Here is a 16268-nt window from a genome sequence, read left to right as displayed (position 1 = left end):
TTGGTTTTACATACTACAAAGCTTAAGAAGTCTCTTAGATACCTGAGTAAAGACTTTATGTAAGTCATTGGATAGGTAAGTCTGGAGTTCAGGACAAAAATCTGGCTCAAGATATATTTCTAGAAGTTTCTGGCATATATATGGTATTTGAAATCAAAACTGAAACAGAGAAGAGGACTAAGGTCTGAGAGCCTCAAGGTACTCAGTATTAAGCAGTTGAGAAAAAGGCAAGCAACCAACAAGTGAGAATAGGAAATGTTGGAACAGAAAGAAAAACCAAGGTGGTGAGATATCCTGGATGTAACATCAAGGACACTGTATCAAGAAGGGATCTGTGTTAAATGTTATAAACATAATCAATACAAAGACTGGTAATTGTACACTGGACCTGGCAATACTTAGGTCTCTGGTGATCTTACCAAGACCAGTTTCATGGTATACTGAAAGCAAAAACCTGTTCAGAATGGTTAAAAAAAAATGGGTAAAAAAAGAATTGGAGATAGTGAATATACCTTCTGTAATAGATTAACATTTCTAAGGGGTTTGGCTATAAAGTAAAGCAAAGAAATGTGCAGTAGGTAGCAGGAAAAGTGGGTTCAAGAGAATTTTTTTTAGTTGAAAGAAATTACACTGGTTGGAACAATTCAGTAGAGAGCCAAAAATTATTGAGGTAGGAGAAAAAAAGAAGAGAATTGCTGGATCAATGTCTCAAGAGGCAAGAGTGAATGAAATATAGTGCAAAAGTAGAAACATATGTTTAAATAGGAGCACATACGATGTATCTATGATAACTAGGAAATGTGTCACTGCAATATATAGGTACAAAGTATTGGTGCATAGGAAGCTGAGATATTGGGAGTGGGTCTTTGGACATTCCCTTTTGATTGTGTCAATTTACTCAGTGAAATAAGATGCAAGGCAGTGAGCTGATAGAGAATGGGGGTTTAAAAAGAGATAACGTGTGAAATAGTAATCTAGGAGAGATAGTGAATGGAACAAATCTAATTTACTAAAAAATTGCTATAAGACTTAAATGCAGAATTTAAAAATCTATCCACATTCTAATATTACTTCACTTGTTTTGCATACTTAAGTATGTAAGTTATTTAATTTTATTTATTCTATTTGTTTATTCCTTCTAAAATTTATGTTCACTTAATAAACAGAAAGGTAGAAAACATGTATTAATCCCCTTTGCATTCACATCATTTAGCACAGGAGATAGCACATATCAGGTTTCACAGGCTTAAAATCTGTTATCTATTTGACATTTTTATTTAAGTAATAAACATACCTTTTTGAGAACAATAAAAATTTCTAAGAAAATAGTTTTAATATGCCTTTTTATTTATTTATTCATTTGGCCACGCCGAGTGGCATGCAGGATCTTAGTTCCCTGACCAGGGATCGAACCCGTGCCCCCTGCAGAGGAAGTACAGAGTCCTAACCACTGGACTGCCAGGGAATTCCCTTTAATATGACTTTTTAAATGGCATGGATACCATTCAAGGAGAAGTCAGGGGCATTTGTAGATGAATTTACATAGAAAAACAAAGTAAAATCTGTATCATATACCTTTAATTTATATATTTATTTGAGAGTTTAACTCAAGTAAAGGATTAAAACTACATTATCCTTGTTATACAGACTGCAATACAGAAACGCTCTCAAATTCGGCAGTAGTATACATAAATTAATTTTAAGTGTTTATAAACAGGAATATTAAGTGCAAAAGGGAAAGAAAAGAGTTTTACTGGTGATGACTTATGTGGGAAATGGTAAATACAGTATTATCTTATTAGATCTTAAAGTGCCAAGGTCAAAGTAGAAAGTGATTAGAAAGTGAAATGTACAGTGTGGGGAATACAGTCAATAATAATGTAATATCTTTGTATGGTGACACATGGTAACTAGACTTATTGTGATTACTGTAATGAACAGAAATACTGAATCACTATGTTATGTACCAGGAACTAACATAGTGTTGCAGATCAAATGTACTTCAAAAACAAACAAACAAACTCATAGAAAAAGATTAGATTTGTGGTGTACTGTGGTACACTACTGCACTGTGGTAGGCGGTAATGAACAGTTGAACATTTCCTTATGACATATTAAAGAAAGAAAATATACCTTTGATAAGTTGAATAAATCTAATTTTTAGAGAGCTGGGAAAATCAACATGATGAGATAAATTTGATTTTTGGTATATCTTTATCTCAAAAGGCAAAAAAAAAAAGCATCAAAGCACTTTTAAATTAGCATTACCTTAGATTAGTATCAATGAATAGTCAAAACAGAAAATTTAAACTAACTCATTTTAGATTTTACAATCACCACTCTTAATGATTAAGAACTGATCACTTAAATGTATCCAAATTTTAATGCATCTAACCTTGTAATGCCAATATAGGCTATTTCTTGCTTTGTGTAATTGTTGACAAGAGAAATTCCAACATCTTGTAATGCCAACACAATTTCTTGCTCTGCTAACTCTGCTTTCTCACTTTCATATGTCACTTTAAATACCCTTGGATCTTCAGTGAATAAAATAATGCGTTGTAAGCCTTCAAAGAATGAAACTAAATAAATGGTCTTTTCCCCCAGATCTATAGGTGTCATCATATCCTGAAACAAAATCATCAAAAAAATAAAAAATTAGAGTTTGGTCACATCCAACATGAAATCTAGATTCCACATTTGAAAAATGAGAATAGTAATGGCACCTCGTTCCCAGGGTTGAACAAAATAAATTAATAATTGTAAAACATTTGGAAATTTACATAATTAAAATCAGTTGATGACAGCTTCTGCCATAATCATTATGAAGTCAGGAAGACAGGTCAACTGTCCTTTTAATACCATAGTAAAATCTAATTAAATAGTCTTCCTTTCTAGGCTAATCAATAACACAAAATTTTATTTTCTCTGATTTATTATAAGACTAATCAATGTGTTATGCATTAGAAGTTGTTCAGTCAGAAATTCATATTTCCTTGTAGAGCTGAACTAAATAAGATAAAGAATATCTGACACCTCAGTTGCATGCTCTACAAAGCACAAATTTACTACAGGGTTAATTCTGCAGGAAGCCTTTATATATAAGCATTGTGCTGATATCAAGGTCTTCAGTTTCAATAATTAACTTCTAATAATTAACTGTCAGCAATGAATTTCTAGTTAAGTGAACACTCTGATTAACAGGAAATTATAATATATAGTACACATTCATGTTATAATCCACTAAAATTAAAAATGAGTTGTTACCACAGTCATGTTACTTATAACACTTTCTAAAATAAAATACATAGTACTAAAATGACATTAAGATATAAATAAACTAATTTCCAAATAATTCTGAAGTTTTTCTAATATGTTACACTGGATTACAGATTTACCTTTATAAACTTGATCTATCATTTTGATATAAATATTATGCTATAAATATGCAAAAGTACTAATCAACAGGTCAAATATTTGATTATTTTTATTTTTTATATTAAAATGAAGTCTTTTTTCCTGAATAAATCTAATAATCATGAATTTAAAACATAAAGTTAGGCCAATTATGGGCAGCCCTCTCAAATACATTCAAAGAACACTGGACTCCACAAGAGCAACACTGAAAAGACAATAGAAAAATACCATCAATATGCTAAGAGAAAACACTTCAGAACCCAGAATTCCTTACTCAGCAAAAATATCCTTCAGTTGGGCCTCCCTGGTGGCGCAAGTGGTTGGGAGTCCGCCTGCCGATGCAGGGGATGCGGGTTCGTGCCCCGGTCTGGGAGGATCCCATGTGCCGCGGAGCGGCTGGGCCCGTGAGCCATGGCCGCTGAGCCTGCGCGTCCGGAGCCTGCGCGTCCGGAGTCTGTGCTCCGCAACGGGGGAGGCCACAACAGTGAGAGGCCCGCGTACCGCAAAAAAAAAAAAAAAAAAAAAAAAAAAAAAAAAAAATATCCTTCAGTGAAGAAAAGTATAGGAAATAAAGATGCCTAAAGACAAATGAAAACTACTAAATATCATCATCAACAGAGACTCACTCAAGGAAATTCTATAGGAGGAATTAAACACTGGCAAAAGGAAAGTGATCCAAGATGAGTGTCTGAGGTAAGGAAGGAATGTTATGTAAATAAAATAGTACTTATATGGGAGAAAACATTTAAAAAAATTCAATATCCAGGCATAATAAAAATTTTTGGCAAACAAAGACTAGATGAGAAGTTCTTTAACCTCTTATCAAACCCCCCAAACAAACACACACACCATACTTTGGCAAAGATCCCACTTAAAGGTAAATATTGAAGTTATATAACTTGAGACCAGAAATAAGGCAAAGACGTGTTAATATCAGTTTTATTAAACAGTATATAGAGATGCTAGCCAGTCCAGTAAGGCAAAAAGAAATTAAAGATGAAAGGATTGAAAAGGAGAAAACAAAACTCTCATTATTTCTAAGTGTCATGATTGTCCATATGGAAAAATAAAAAACAAATAATCAATATTAATAAGAGAATTCAGTGAATTTTCTGGATAAAAAAAATCAACACACAAAATGTCATTACATTCCCCTATGCTAACAAGCTTAATTTTAAAAAGATACCACGGGTTTCTGCTCTGGCAATTGATGACTAGGTGGTCTTGGACCAACACTCTTCCTAACAGCAAAAGCTGGACAAAATCTAAAAAGGAAAAATATGTGTTTGAAAAGACAGAAAAGTTACCAAGGTAGTGAGAATTAATGGGGCCAAGATCTGAGAGAGAAAGAAAGCCAATAAAAGTGTACTTTGTATTCAGAGTTCACAAGTGCCAGTTCTAAAAGTAGAAGCAAACACTGAGAGCTTAAGAAAAACATTAAAATTGGGAGTCTCACGTTTGGAAGGACCAAAACTGGGGTGCAGGGCATACCAAAAAGAATGGCCAACAGCTTAGGCTTTTAGTTGAGTCCCCAAAGGGCGATACTTTAGGTGCCAGGATAAACTGGAAATACACAAGTCCTCACACGGACTGAAGACCAGGTTCAAATAATTTCACTCCCCATTAAGGTACTCTCCCCCATACTAGCTACCTTACAAAGGTAAAATCACAAGTTCTTAAGAGAAAGGGAACATCATACGGAGCCTCGAATTACCTTTAAAATTCTTCATATACTATGTCCAGCACACAGGCAAAAATAAACATGCATAAAGTATGGATTTGAGTGAAAACCAAGGAAAAAAAGAAAATTTAAAAATATCCATATGAAATCTAGATACTGAAATTGTCAGATAGGCTTTAAAGTAGTTATGATCAAAACATTCAAGAAATTATGTAACAAGATAGAGAATTTTGGAACAAAAACTCTACAATAGAAGTCTTAGAACTCATCATTTCAATAATTAAAATTAAGAACTCCATGGATGATTTTAAGAGCAGATTAGATACAGCGAGAGAAATACAGTGAAAAATAGGTCAGAAGAAAATATCCATACTGAAGGAAGGAGAGAAAAAGATGAAACAATATAGAACAACACATAAAAGTCATAAGAGACATGGTGAAAAGTCTAACATTTATGTAATGGTGAATTCCAAAGATAAAGAGAAAAAAAGAGGTGCCAACCCTGAAATTTGATATCCAGCAGAAAAAACAGGGCAAAATAAAGACATGTCCAGAATGAAACTGATAGAAAACTAATCAGCTGTAGACTCTGATAAATGGAATACTGGCTGCCATATCAGTAAACAAAGGATGTTATAGTCATCAGCGATTGCAGCCACAGCCTATGGTGAGCTGGTGAGCCCTGAGGAAACTCATGAAGAATACCTGCCATCTAGCAGCCATCAGACTGCAGCCACTCCCCACGGTGAGCCCTGAGGAAACTCAGGATGTGAAAACACAGGATACTGGCCTGAGATAGCTGAGGTGCATATCAAAGGAATGATTTCACTGAGCCCAGACTCTTGCATCTTCCTATACACAGAAAAGTGCTAAATTCCTTAACTTGGGATATCTGGTTTTCTTTAATTAACAATAATCTTTTGATGTTCCTGACTACCTGCCCTTTGTTGTAAAACTTCTATATAACCTGGCTTCCCCCATTGCCTCCTCGGAGCTGTTCTCTCAGGGTTACTCGAGATACTGCCTCCTGGGCTTAAAGTCCTAAAAGTTCCCGCCCAATAAAACATAACTCTCAACTTTTAGGTTGTGAATAATTTTTCAGTCAACAACTCACACTAAAAAAATAGTAAAGAGAAGAAAAATGAACCCAAACAGAAGTACGGAGATGCAGGCAGAAATGAAAAGTGGCAAAAGGAGAAATATGTGTGTTCATTTAAATGGAATACTAATTGTAGAAAGCAGTAGTAATACTTCTTACGGGAGTTAACCTATTTAGAAATAAAACACACAACAATATTACATAAGACGGAAGGAGTAAACAGAGTTAAAGAGTTCTAAAGTCCTTACATTACTGGGAAAGTGGTACAAGTACTAATTTACAGCAGGTTTTAATAAGTCAAGAATGAATGTAGTAATATAGTAGGAAGCTAAAGCTTTAGGCTTCTGTTAATATGATGATCTTTTTGTGTCCCTTGCAGAAAACCTACAAGCTATGTTCATGGGTTGTTATAAGAGATATCTGCTACTGTGGGGTAGGGCTTCTAGGTCAAGGGGGCTCATAACACACCCAGTGAGCCTTGTTTTCCCTCACATCAAAGCTGTTGTTTGAAGTGACCAAAGAGAATACCTCCTAAACTTGTCTGATGCTCCCTGCTGGTATGCTGTGTTTCCTGGCCTGTATCCACCCAAGCAGGCAGTTGTAAACTGTGGCCTACGATAGTTTTGTAAGTCTGAATGTTTAAGCCTAAAAAGATAGTGTGGTGGGCACTGTAATATTACATACTGATAAAAGAATCAATGTAACAAAAGACATAACGATTCTAAATTTGTATCTACCTAATCACATAGTTTCAAAATATAAGTGCCCAAATTAACAAAACCAAAAAAGGAGTGCGTAAGTCCATGAGTTTAAACACCACTCTCCAAGTAACAGAACAAGCAAACAAAAAATTTAATGAGGTAGATTTAAACAATACAACAAAATTTGAATAAATCAACATATATATGTAACAGGGAACAGCCAATTTTGACTCCATGTTGGATCTCTTTCTTTGACTTTAACCTTTGCTTTTTGTTGCTTTTGTTATTATAATCATACATAATGACCTGCTTCAGGGAACCCTGCCTCTCTGCCTGAACCTTAAACTAAAGTGCCTCTGTTCAGCTCACAGGGAGACAATCTGACCCTGCCCACCTGTGAATGGCTTCAGAAAAGAAGAAACTAACACATTCCCTCCCCAATGCAGGCCATGTGAGATGTTTTGCAAGATAAATGGCCTTTTTACTTTAGTTCCTCACCTCCTCTCCCTCTGTTCTATAAAAGAAACTGGCATCCAGATCCCAACAAGATGGTTTTTTGGGCCACTAGTCCTCCAACTTCTCGGTCTGCCGGCTTTCTGAATAAAGTCGTTATTCCTTGCCTAAATACCTCCCAGGGCTTCCCTGGTGGCACAGTGGTTGAGAATCTGCCTGCCAATGCAGGGGACACCGGTTTGAGCCCTGGTCTGGGAAGATCCCACATGCCGCGGAGCAACTAAGCCCGTGCGCCACAGCTACTGAGCCTGCGCGTCTGGAGCCTGTGCTCTGCAACAAGAGAAGGCCGCGACAGTGAGAGGCCCGTGCACCGGGATGAAGAGGGGCCCTTGCTCGCCGCAACTAGAGAAAGCCCTTGCACAGAAACAAAGACCCAACACAGCCATAAGTTAAATAAACAAACAAACAAACAAACACCTCCCAGTTTACTGGCCTGTCGTGTGGCGAGCAGAGCGAGCTTGGACCTGGTAACACATAGAATACTGTAACCAACAACTACAGAATGCATATTTTTTTCAAATGCACATAAAATATTTACAAAAATTGACCACATGCTGGCCTACAAAGGCAATTTCAATAAATTCCAATAAATTCAATCAGAGTATGTCCTATAGTCACAGTGGCATTAAGTTAGAAATAAACAAACAAAACTACAAAATACTTCTGAAAAGTGATAACCTAAGTAACCATGAAGCCAAAATATAAAAATAAATCACAGTGAAATTTAGAAAATATTTTTAGCTAAAAAAAAAAAGTAATATACAGCACAGGCAAATTTGTGAGATAAAATTAATACTGTTTTTGGTAGGAAGTTTGTGACTTTAAGTGACTTCAAATAAGAAGTGAAGAAAGTCTAATAAACAATGATCTAGGTATCTGCTATGAACTCATTTGCCCCCTCCCCCAATTCACATGCTAACATCTCAACTTCCAATGTGACTGTGTTAGGACATAGGGCCTTTATTGAGGCTATTGAGGTTAAATGACATCCTGGGGGAAGGGGAAGGTGTAAATAGGGTTCTGATCCAACAGTATTAGTTTCCTTATAAGAGACACCAGAGCGCTCGCTCACTCTCTCTTTGCCAGGTGAGGACACAGCAAGAAGGCAGTCATCTGCAAGCCAGGAAGAGACCTCACCAGATTCACCAGAACCTGACCATGCTGGCACTCTGATCTCAAGCTTCCAGCCTCCAGAACCATTAGAAATAAATTTCCATTGTTTAAGCCATCCAGTCTAAGGTATTTTGTTATGGCACCCTGAGCAGACTAATACAATATCTATTTCAAGAGTTTAGAAGAAAATTATCAAATTAAAACAGAAGGTGAAAGAATATAGGTTAGAGCAGAAATAGGTGAAAATGATAACAAATGTATAAAAGAGATCATCAAAAGAGCAAATTGATGGTTTTCTGACAGACAAAACTAAACTGAGACTAACTAAACTAATAAAATCTCAGTAAAACTTATCCGGAAAAAAGGAATGAAGGTACAAATAGTCTATGCTAGGAACGAAAAAGAGAATCATTCCCATAAATATTAAAAGATAAAAAGGTGGATATTATGAAAACATTTATATCAATATATTAGAAAACAGAGATGAAATAAAAGCATTCTTAGAAAACCTCTTACCAAAATGACACAAGTAGAAACAGAAAGCTGAATTGCCCTATATATAATAATAAAATAGCATTCATAATTTAAAACCTTCCTACAAAGACTACTGCAGGTTAAGATGGCTTGGCTTCACTGGTGAACTCTAGGAAATATTCCAAACATTCTAGAAATCATACCAATCTTACATAAGCTCTACCAGAAAATAGGAAGATCGTAGATATTTCCCAGCATGTATTAGAATGACCTTAACATCAAAATCTGGTTAGGACATTACAAGGCAGGAAAGTTACAGGTCAACTTCTCTCATGAATACAAGCAAAAGTCTTAAACAAAGCATTAGCAAGTCAATTCCAAAAATACAAGGCTGGTCTAATGTTAAAAAACCAACCAAATAAGACAGAGCCCAGATAACATATAATCATCTCAAAAGATTACAAAAAGTCATAAAAATTAATAAAAATTCAATACTCATTCATTTACTCATTTGATAAGAGAAATAATAACTAGTGGCAAGAAAAAAGACACTGGAATAGGGAACAAATTAAGATAAAATTTGAAAGACCAATAAAACTTTAATAAAACAATTTCTGAAAGTCATTTAATATGTTACTGGAGAATGTTTATACCTAACTTTATTATTATAAAACAACAGTTTGCCATCCAGAGATAAATTCTTTCATTAATAGATCCCTAAATGTCCTTCACAGAAGCTAAATTGACTTGAGATGACTTTCAATGCAAAGAATGTATTTATAAATTGAATGCTGAAAGTACCTAAGTTTACCCTTTATAACATAATAGAAGCAAATAAAAAGGCAGACAAAATAAGACTGTTTCCAGTTTTAAACATTTCTGGTTAAGTTAAAGTTTGAATACTGTTTTTAAAATCTTTTGCAGTTTTTAAGAAGTGGAAACACAAATGAGGCCTCAAAACTAGTAAGGCTGAAAGAGAGTAAATTAAAAAATAAATAAATAAAAGACTTCTGAGAACACCAAAATAATCAATCCAGTACATACATCCTTTTGTGTTACTTCACCGTGGCTTTTTCCACATGTCCACTTCAGCTTTCTAGAGCCCACCGGATCAGCCCACGTATAAAAAACGGCTTTTCCAGGAGGGAGGGAATCTTCTATTTCACAGAGGGAACTGACATAAATAGTAAAAATATGCATTAAAGTAAGTGCAAGTATACGATTATTTAAAGAATCCAAAATAATACTTCATTAATTCTGAGTCCATTAATTGAGATTTGTGATAGTTCTGATTAAGAGTAGACTGAAAATTTTCCTTATACAATAAAAAAGTGGTTTTCTGAGAAAATAATGAAAATATTTCAAGGGAAATATATGTCCTAGTTAGGAAATAAATATCTCCAGGTTTCTGAAACTACTTTGTCAACTTTTGTTTTAATACAAATTAATTATAAAAGAAAATTATTCCACTTACTTTATCTTATCTATACCAAATCTAAGAGAATTTAATTAGTAACCCTTTCCTAAGTATTGTTTTACTGTGGCAAAGATAATACAGCTCAATTATTTCTAAAACCATAAGACAAGGGATACAAATCTAAGAAACTCAGTCAACTCATAAAACGATTCCCCAAAAGAAAATGGAGAAGTTACAAACCAAAGAAATAATAAAATATAACTTTTCTGAGCTGAAGAAGCTGACTCTGCAGATTAGACTTCATTGGGTATCAGACTAAATTAATGGAAACAGAATATCATCCTAGATAGAGCTTTGTAAAATGTTCAAATTTTAAGAAAATAGAAGAAAACCTGCCTATAAACATCTAGGACAATCACAGTTACCCATGAAGAAATAAAAGTAAGACTGTTCTTACACTTTTCTATAATACTGAATGCCAGAAAACAATGGAGCAATGGCTACACAATTTTGAGGCAAGAAGTTATGACTTAAAATTTTCTGTCAAATTGTTAATTTGCAAGAGAAAGACATTTTCAAATAAGCAACAGCATAACATATTATCCACAAACACTTACTTTTTCCAACCAAGTCAGAGATGACTCAAAATAAAATTTTAAGAACTAGGATGTAGAAATATTAAACAACTAAACCAGTCAAATAAATTAACTTGTTGTTAATATGCTATGAATCAATGCAAATACCTACAAGAACATATTTTTGAAAAACTAACCATTTTATATTAATCTGGGTCAAAAATTCCAAGTTATATCGATAAGAAACTGGGAATTTGGAAAGAGAAATGGAAGAAAATGTAAACTACTCCAAATTTTTCATGGATGAATTAGCAGATAACTGTTTCACTCTCAAAATTTAAAATGCATCAAAATCAGGACTTCCCTGGTGGTCCAGTGGTTAAGAATCTGCCTTCCACTGCAGGGGACACGGGTTCAATCCCTGGTCGGGCAACTAGGATCCCACATGCCGCGGGGCATCTAAGCCCGCACGCCGCAACTACTGAGCCCACGCGCTCTAGAGCCCGTGCGCCACAACTAGAGAGCCTGTGTGCCGCAACTATTGAGCCTGCGTACTCTGGAGCCGGTGTGACACTACTAGAGAAAAGCCCACGCACTGCGACGAAGAGCCTGCGCGCCGCAACTAAGACCTGATGCAGTAAAATAAAATAAAATAAACCATGCATCAAAATATCCAAGAACACAAAAAGTAATTATCTACAAGAGAAACAAAATGTATATTTTCCAAATCATCCTTAGAAGAAAATAATCCATATTACCAAAAAGTATGTCAAGGAATCATAAATTAGTTGTTATAAGGATTACAAATGGGTTCAACATTTTTATTAAAAGACAAACAGGTTCTAACATTATAAAATTGGAAATAAATTCTCAACAATAGAAGAACATTTGATTATAGTGCATCTAAATGATGGAATATCATGCATTCATTGAAAATTGTGTTTTTGAAGCAAATTTACATGCTCACAATAGCTGTTAAAAACAAGAGATTCAGAAATATAAACAGATAGAGAGCAATAGTAAAAAAAAATAACTGAATCAAAATGCTGACAGTGTTGGGATTCCAGGGATTATATTTTTCTTTTCAGTTTTCCTACAGAATTTTAAAAAATAATGGACAGTTGTTATTTTTATATGTAGGAAACAATTAAAAACCATATTAGCAACAACAAAAAAGTCAAGGGTAGGGAAGGCAGAGGAAACAAAAAGCCCTATATTCCTTATTTTTCTATGAAAAAATATCAAATGTAACCGTGTTGATCAGATAAATTTGGTTTAAAAATATTTAGAAGTGCTTTAATTCATATAAATTTTAATCTATTTAATTCACTGCAGAATATTCCTTGAAAAAATTCATCTCAGATTTACCTCAGGAAATTCAAAGAAAATAAAAAGTAACCAGAGTCCTCAGAATGTTAACTATATATGTGTACAAGTCTTAACCTCACAAGAAGATAACAACACAATGTGACAAATGCTTTAATCTATGTATTAATTTTATAAATTTCCATTAAGACTGTAATTTTTAAGTTTCAGAATTTCTACACAGGATCACATTCTAGTTTCTCCCTTATCCCTTACTTTTACAACTGTAACAATGCAGTAGATAACTTTTACAACTGTAACAATGCAGTAGATAAAATTTCTAAACACTTTATATCTGAACTGTACTATAAAGAACAGTGCAAAGTCAAGGCCAAAGAAAAGACTGAGAAGTCTCTAGTTCAGCCTCAGCCAGGCTCAACCAGATGTCAGAGAATTAAGCTACGATGCCCTACATCATCCACAGTATGTAAAGAATTAACTTAGCTCCTGTGTATCTTAGAATGTTACCAGTTATGTACTATCCTTGAGAGAATCAAGAAAATAGTCACTCAAATCATTTTCTGGAGGTCTTAATTCTGTGACAGTTTCTTTGGGAAAGGCTAGTTGAGGTACATGAATTGAAGGACAAATAAGAAAAAACCATTTCTGTTTGCCTTTGTCAGTTTTAATCAACCAACTTATTATTTTTATAATATGGATAATCATAGAAAACAGGCTCTACTCTCTCTCAACATCTTCCTCAAATGAGAGAATTGATAGGCAAGGAGGAGTTCTAGATATTTGCTAGCTCAAGCTTCAGGTTCTCACTCAATCAATGACTATTTTAGTCAATGATTCCAAGTGTACAGTTAGCAGTGGAAAAAAAGCATAAATGCACTGATAAATATGGGCCCACTGATAAGTGACATGAAAACAAACTAAGAAAAGTAGACAAAATAAATTCAAGACAACCTGGGACCCATAAGTAGAGGAACAGAAGGTTACATAAATTGTAGTGGAACTAAGAGGGTAAGGTATCACAGTATATTGAAACAAATGATATAATGAGTAGTCTTGAAATATCAAGACATAAATATGGTCTTTAGAAAAGCTTAAAAATGTAGCGCTCCTTTCCCACATGCCTCAACAAGAAAAAGGTATCTACTGTTTGAAAAAAATCTGAAGAATCAATATTTACATTATGTTCATTACAAAAAATTTCAAAAAGACAAAATTCTTATGATAAACCCTGACAATTTCCTCACCAGATTCCACAATGATCAAGCTTTTGTCATACTTGCTTCAGTTCTCCTGGTTTTTGTTTTTGAAGCATTTAAAAGTAAATTATATCACTAATCATCAGGGAAATCAAAACCACAATAAGACATCACCTCACACCTGTTAGAATGCTTATTATCAAAAAGACAAGAAATAAGTGTTGGCAAGGATGTTGAGAAAAAGGGAACCCTTGTGTATTGTTGGTGGGAATGTAAATTGGTGCAGTCACTATGGAAAACAGTATGGAGGTTTCTCAAAAAACTAAAAACAGAACATGTGATCCAGCAGCTGGATTATCTGTTCAAAGGAAATGAAAACACTAATTCAAAAATTATATGTATGTTCACTGCAGCATTATTTATAATCACCAAGGCATGGAAACAACCTAACTGTCCATTGATGAATGAATGAACATACAAAATGTGGTATATATAAAATGAAATATTATTCAGCCATAAAGAAATCTTGCCATTTGAGACAACATGGATGGACCTTAATGGCATTATGCTAAGTGAAACAAGTGAGAGAAAGACAGATACTGTATCATCTCACTTACATGTGGAATCTAAAAAAAACAAAAGAAAAAAGAAAACAACCAAAAAAACCAAACACACAGAGAACAGATTGGCAGTTGCTAGAGGCAGGGTTGGGGTGGATGAAATGAGTGAAGGTGGTCAAAAGGCACAAACTTCCAGTTATAAAATGTATAAATCATGGGGATGCGAGGTACAGCATGGTGACTATAGTTAATAATACTCTATTGTATGTGTGAAAGTTGCTAAGAGAGTAAATCTTAAATGTTTTCATCACAAGAAAAAAAAATCTTAACTGTGTTTGGTGATGGATATTAACTAGACTTATAGTGGTGATGATTTTACAATATATACAAATATTGAATCATTATGTTGGACACCTGAAACTCATATGTTATATGTCAATTATGTGGGAATTTTTAAAAAAGTAAATTATAGATCTCAAGTCAGTTTTAACCCTATATACTTCAGTATACCTTTTTTTTTTTTTTTAATGAGGACATTGTTTTACGTGGCCATAATGCCATTATCGGTGTTTATACTCTTAGGAAATTATCATAAAGTCAATGTCTCATCAGCTAGACTCTGCTAAAATCAGGGGATACTGTATTTGTAATAATCTTCTTACCTCTGCTTGTACTGAACAATGTCATTTTTGGTGTGATTTATTAACAGGAATGGAGTTGCTCCATCACGATAATCTGAAAATGTAATAACTGTAGAATGCTCAGCCAAATTAACTTCTGCTATAATACCTCCAAGCTAGAAAAAAGGAAAAGAAAATATTCTCTGTGATCATCTTCCAAAGAATATTAACCAATAACATTTAATAATAAAAACTATTCATAACTTAATATATTTTTTGATGACTTGGAAAGTAATTCAGGATTTTATACTGCATTTCTGGAAAACCATGACTCTCAATTATCATATACAGATGGGTCAAATTCAAGATGTGGTATATTGTAGTATTCTAGGCACTTTAACTCAGCAGTCCCCAACAGCCGGGGGGAGGGGGGAATGTTCAGACAGTAATGTGAGCGATGGGGAGCGGCACATGAAGCTTTGCTCGCTCGCCTGCCACTCACCTCCTGCTGTGCGGCCTGGTTCCTAACAGGCCGAGGACCAGTACCAGTCCACGGCCCCCAGGTTGGGGACCCCTGCTCTAACTTTCCATATAACAGTTAAATTGTTTTATGTCTATTGCTTCCTTTTAGAACTTTTTCCCTTTGCAAAGAGAAATGTTTGTTCATTTCTGGTGAAACAAACAAACAAAAAATCATTTAATAAAAAAAAATTAGTAAGTATATATTAGCTTCTCTAACCACACACACAAAAGAATCACTTACCTCATTATCCAGACGCAATAAAATACAACTTTCTTGCTTGTTAAAATGTATCTTTTTGGGAGAGCCTTCACTTCTTTCAACTTGAATAAGAAGTTTATTAGAAGCATCCTCAGGCCAAAAGGGGATACACTAAAACATATATTACATATATTTATTTAATTAAAACTGATTTCGCCATAAATACCTTTATCATTTTAATAAACCCATCAGAGTAGACTTAAAATAGTCTTAAACCTCTTTCAACACTGCTCTGGTTACTGGACTGCTTAGCTATAAACTGCTGACTTTGAGATGGGGTGCCACTTGGGGGCACTTTGAACACAAGCAGTAATGGGTAGTAAGTTGAAGAGCTATTGATAGAGTGCTGTGAAGAGGCGTTAGTGTGGTCCAGATCTAGAGACGGATTGAAAAAAAGTAAGTAAACTGAGCCAAGTGATCAGTTTAAAACAGGGGAATGTTCATTTACTAAAAGTTATAATTGGGTTGTGGGCATCACTTAGTAATTAAGCAGTAGTCAAAGTACACACAAATGTCAAGTCAGGACATATATTAAATCCAGAGTTCTGGAAGTCAAATAAGGATTAAAAAAGAAAAAACAAAAGCAAAAACCAAGAGACGTATCTAAAGTCTAAAGTTCAGAGTAGAAAACAGGCTCAAAATCTTAAGAAACAACCTGGACATCAGTGATCTGGAAACCAAACTAATGGAATAGGAGACAGTCAATGCACCCAGAAAGAAGACCAGACAACAGGAGCTGGAAACAAAGAAAAGAGCTAAAAGAACAGGAATGGAGAGCCAGCCTTGTCTGTAAAC

The 16268-nt window shown here is 34.5% G+C and overlaps 1 protein-coding gene across 3 annotated transcripts in view; it reads right to left on the bottom strand.

Moving 5' to 3' along the window:
* Positions 1-16268, bottom strand: part of VPS13A (vacuolar protein sorting 13 homolog A) — a 257157-nt gene that overhangs the window by 46526 nt on the left and 194363 nt on the right. For all 3 annotated transcript variants that reach the window (XM_060102349.1, XM_060102347.1, XM_060102348.1), the window contains 4 exons: positions 15456-15584; positions 14735-14868; positions 10043-10172; positions 2396-2628 (listed from right to left, as the gene is read on the bottom strand). In XM_060102349.1, coding sequence (XP_059958332.1) covers positions 2396-2628; positions 10043-10172; positions 14735-14868; positions 15456-15584 — 626 coding nt within the window. The remainder of the gene's footprint in view (positions 1-2395; positions 2629-10042; positions 10173-14734; positions 14869-15455; positions 15585-16268) is intronic.

The sequence above is a fragment of the Mesoplodon densirostris genome, chromosome 6 (assembly GCF_025265405.1).
Source record: "Mesoplodon densirostris isolate mMesDen1 chromosome 6, mMesDen1 primary haplotype, whole genome shotgun sequence".
Taxonomy (NCBI): Eukaryota; Metazoa; Chordata; class Mammalia; order Artiodactyla; family Ziphiidae; genus Mesoplodon; species Mesoplodon densirostris.
This window is presented reverse-complemented; position numbering and strand designations above follow the sequence as displayed.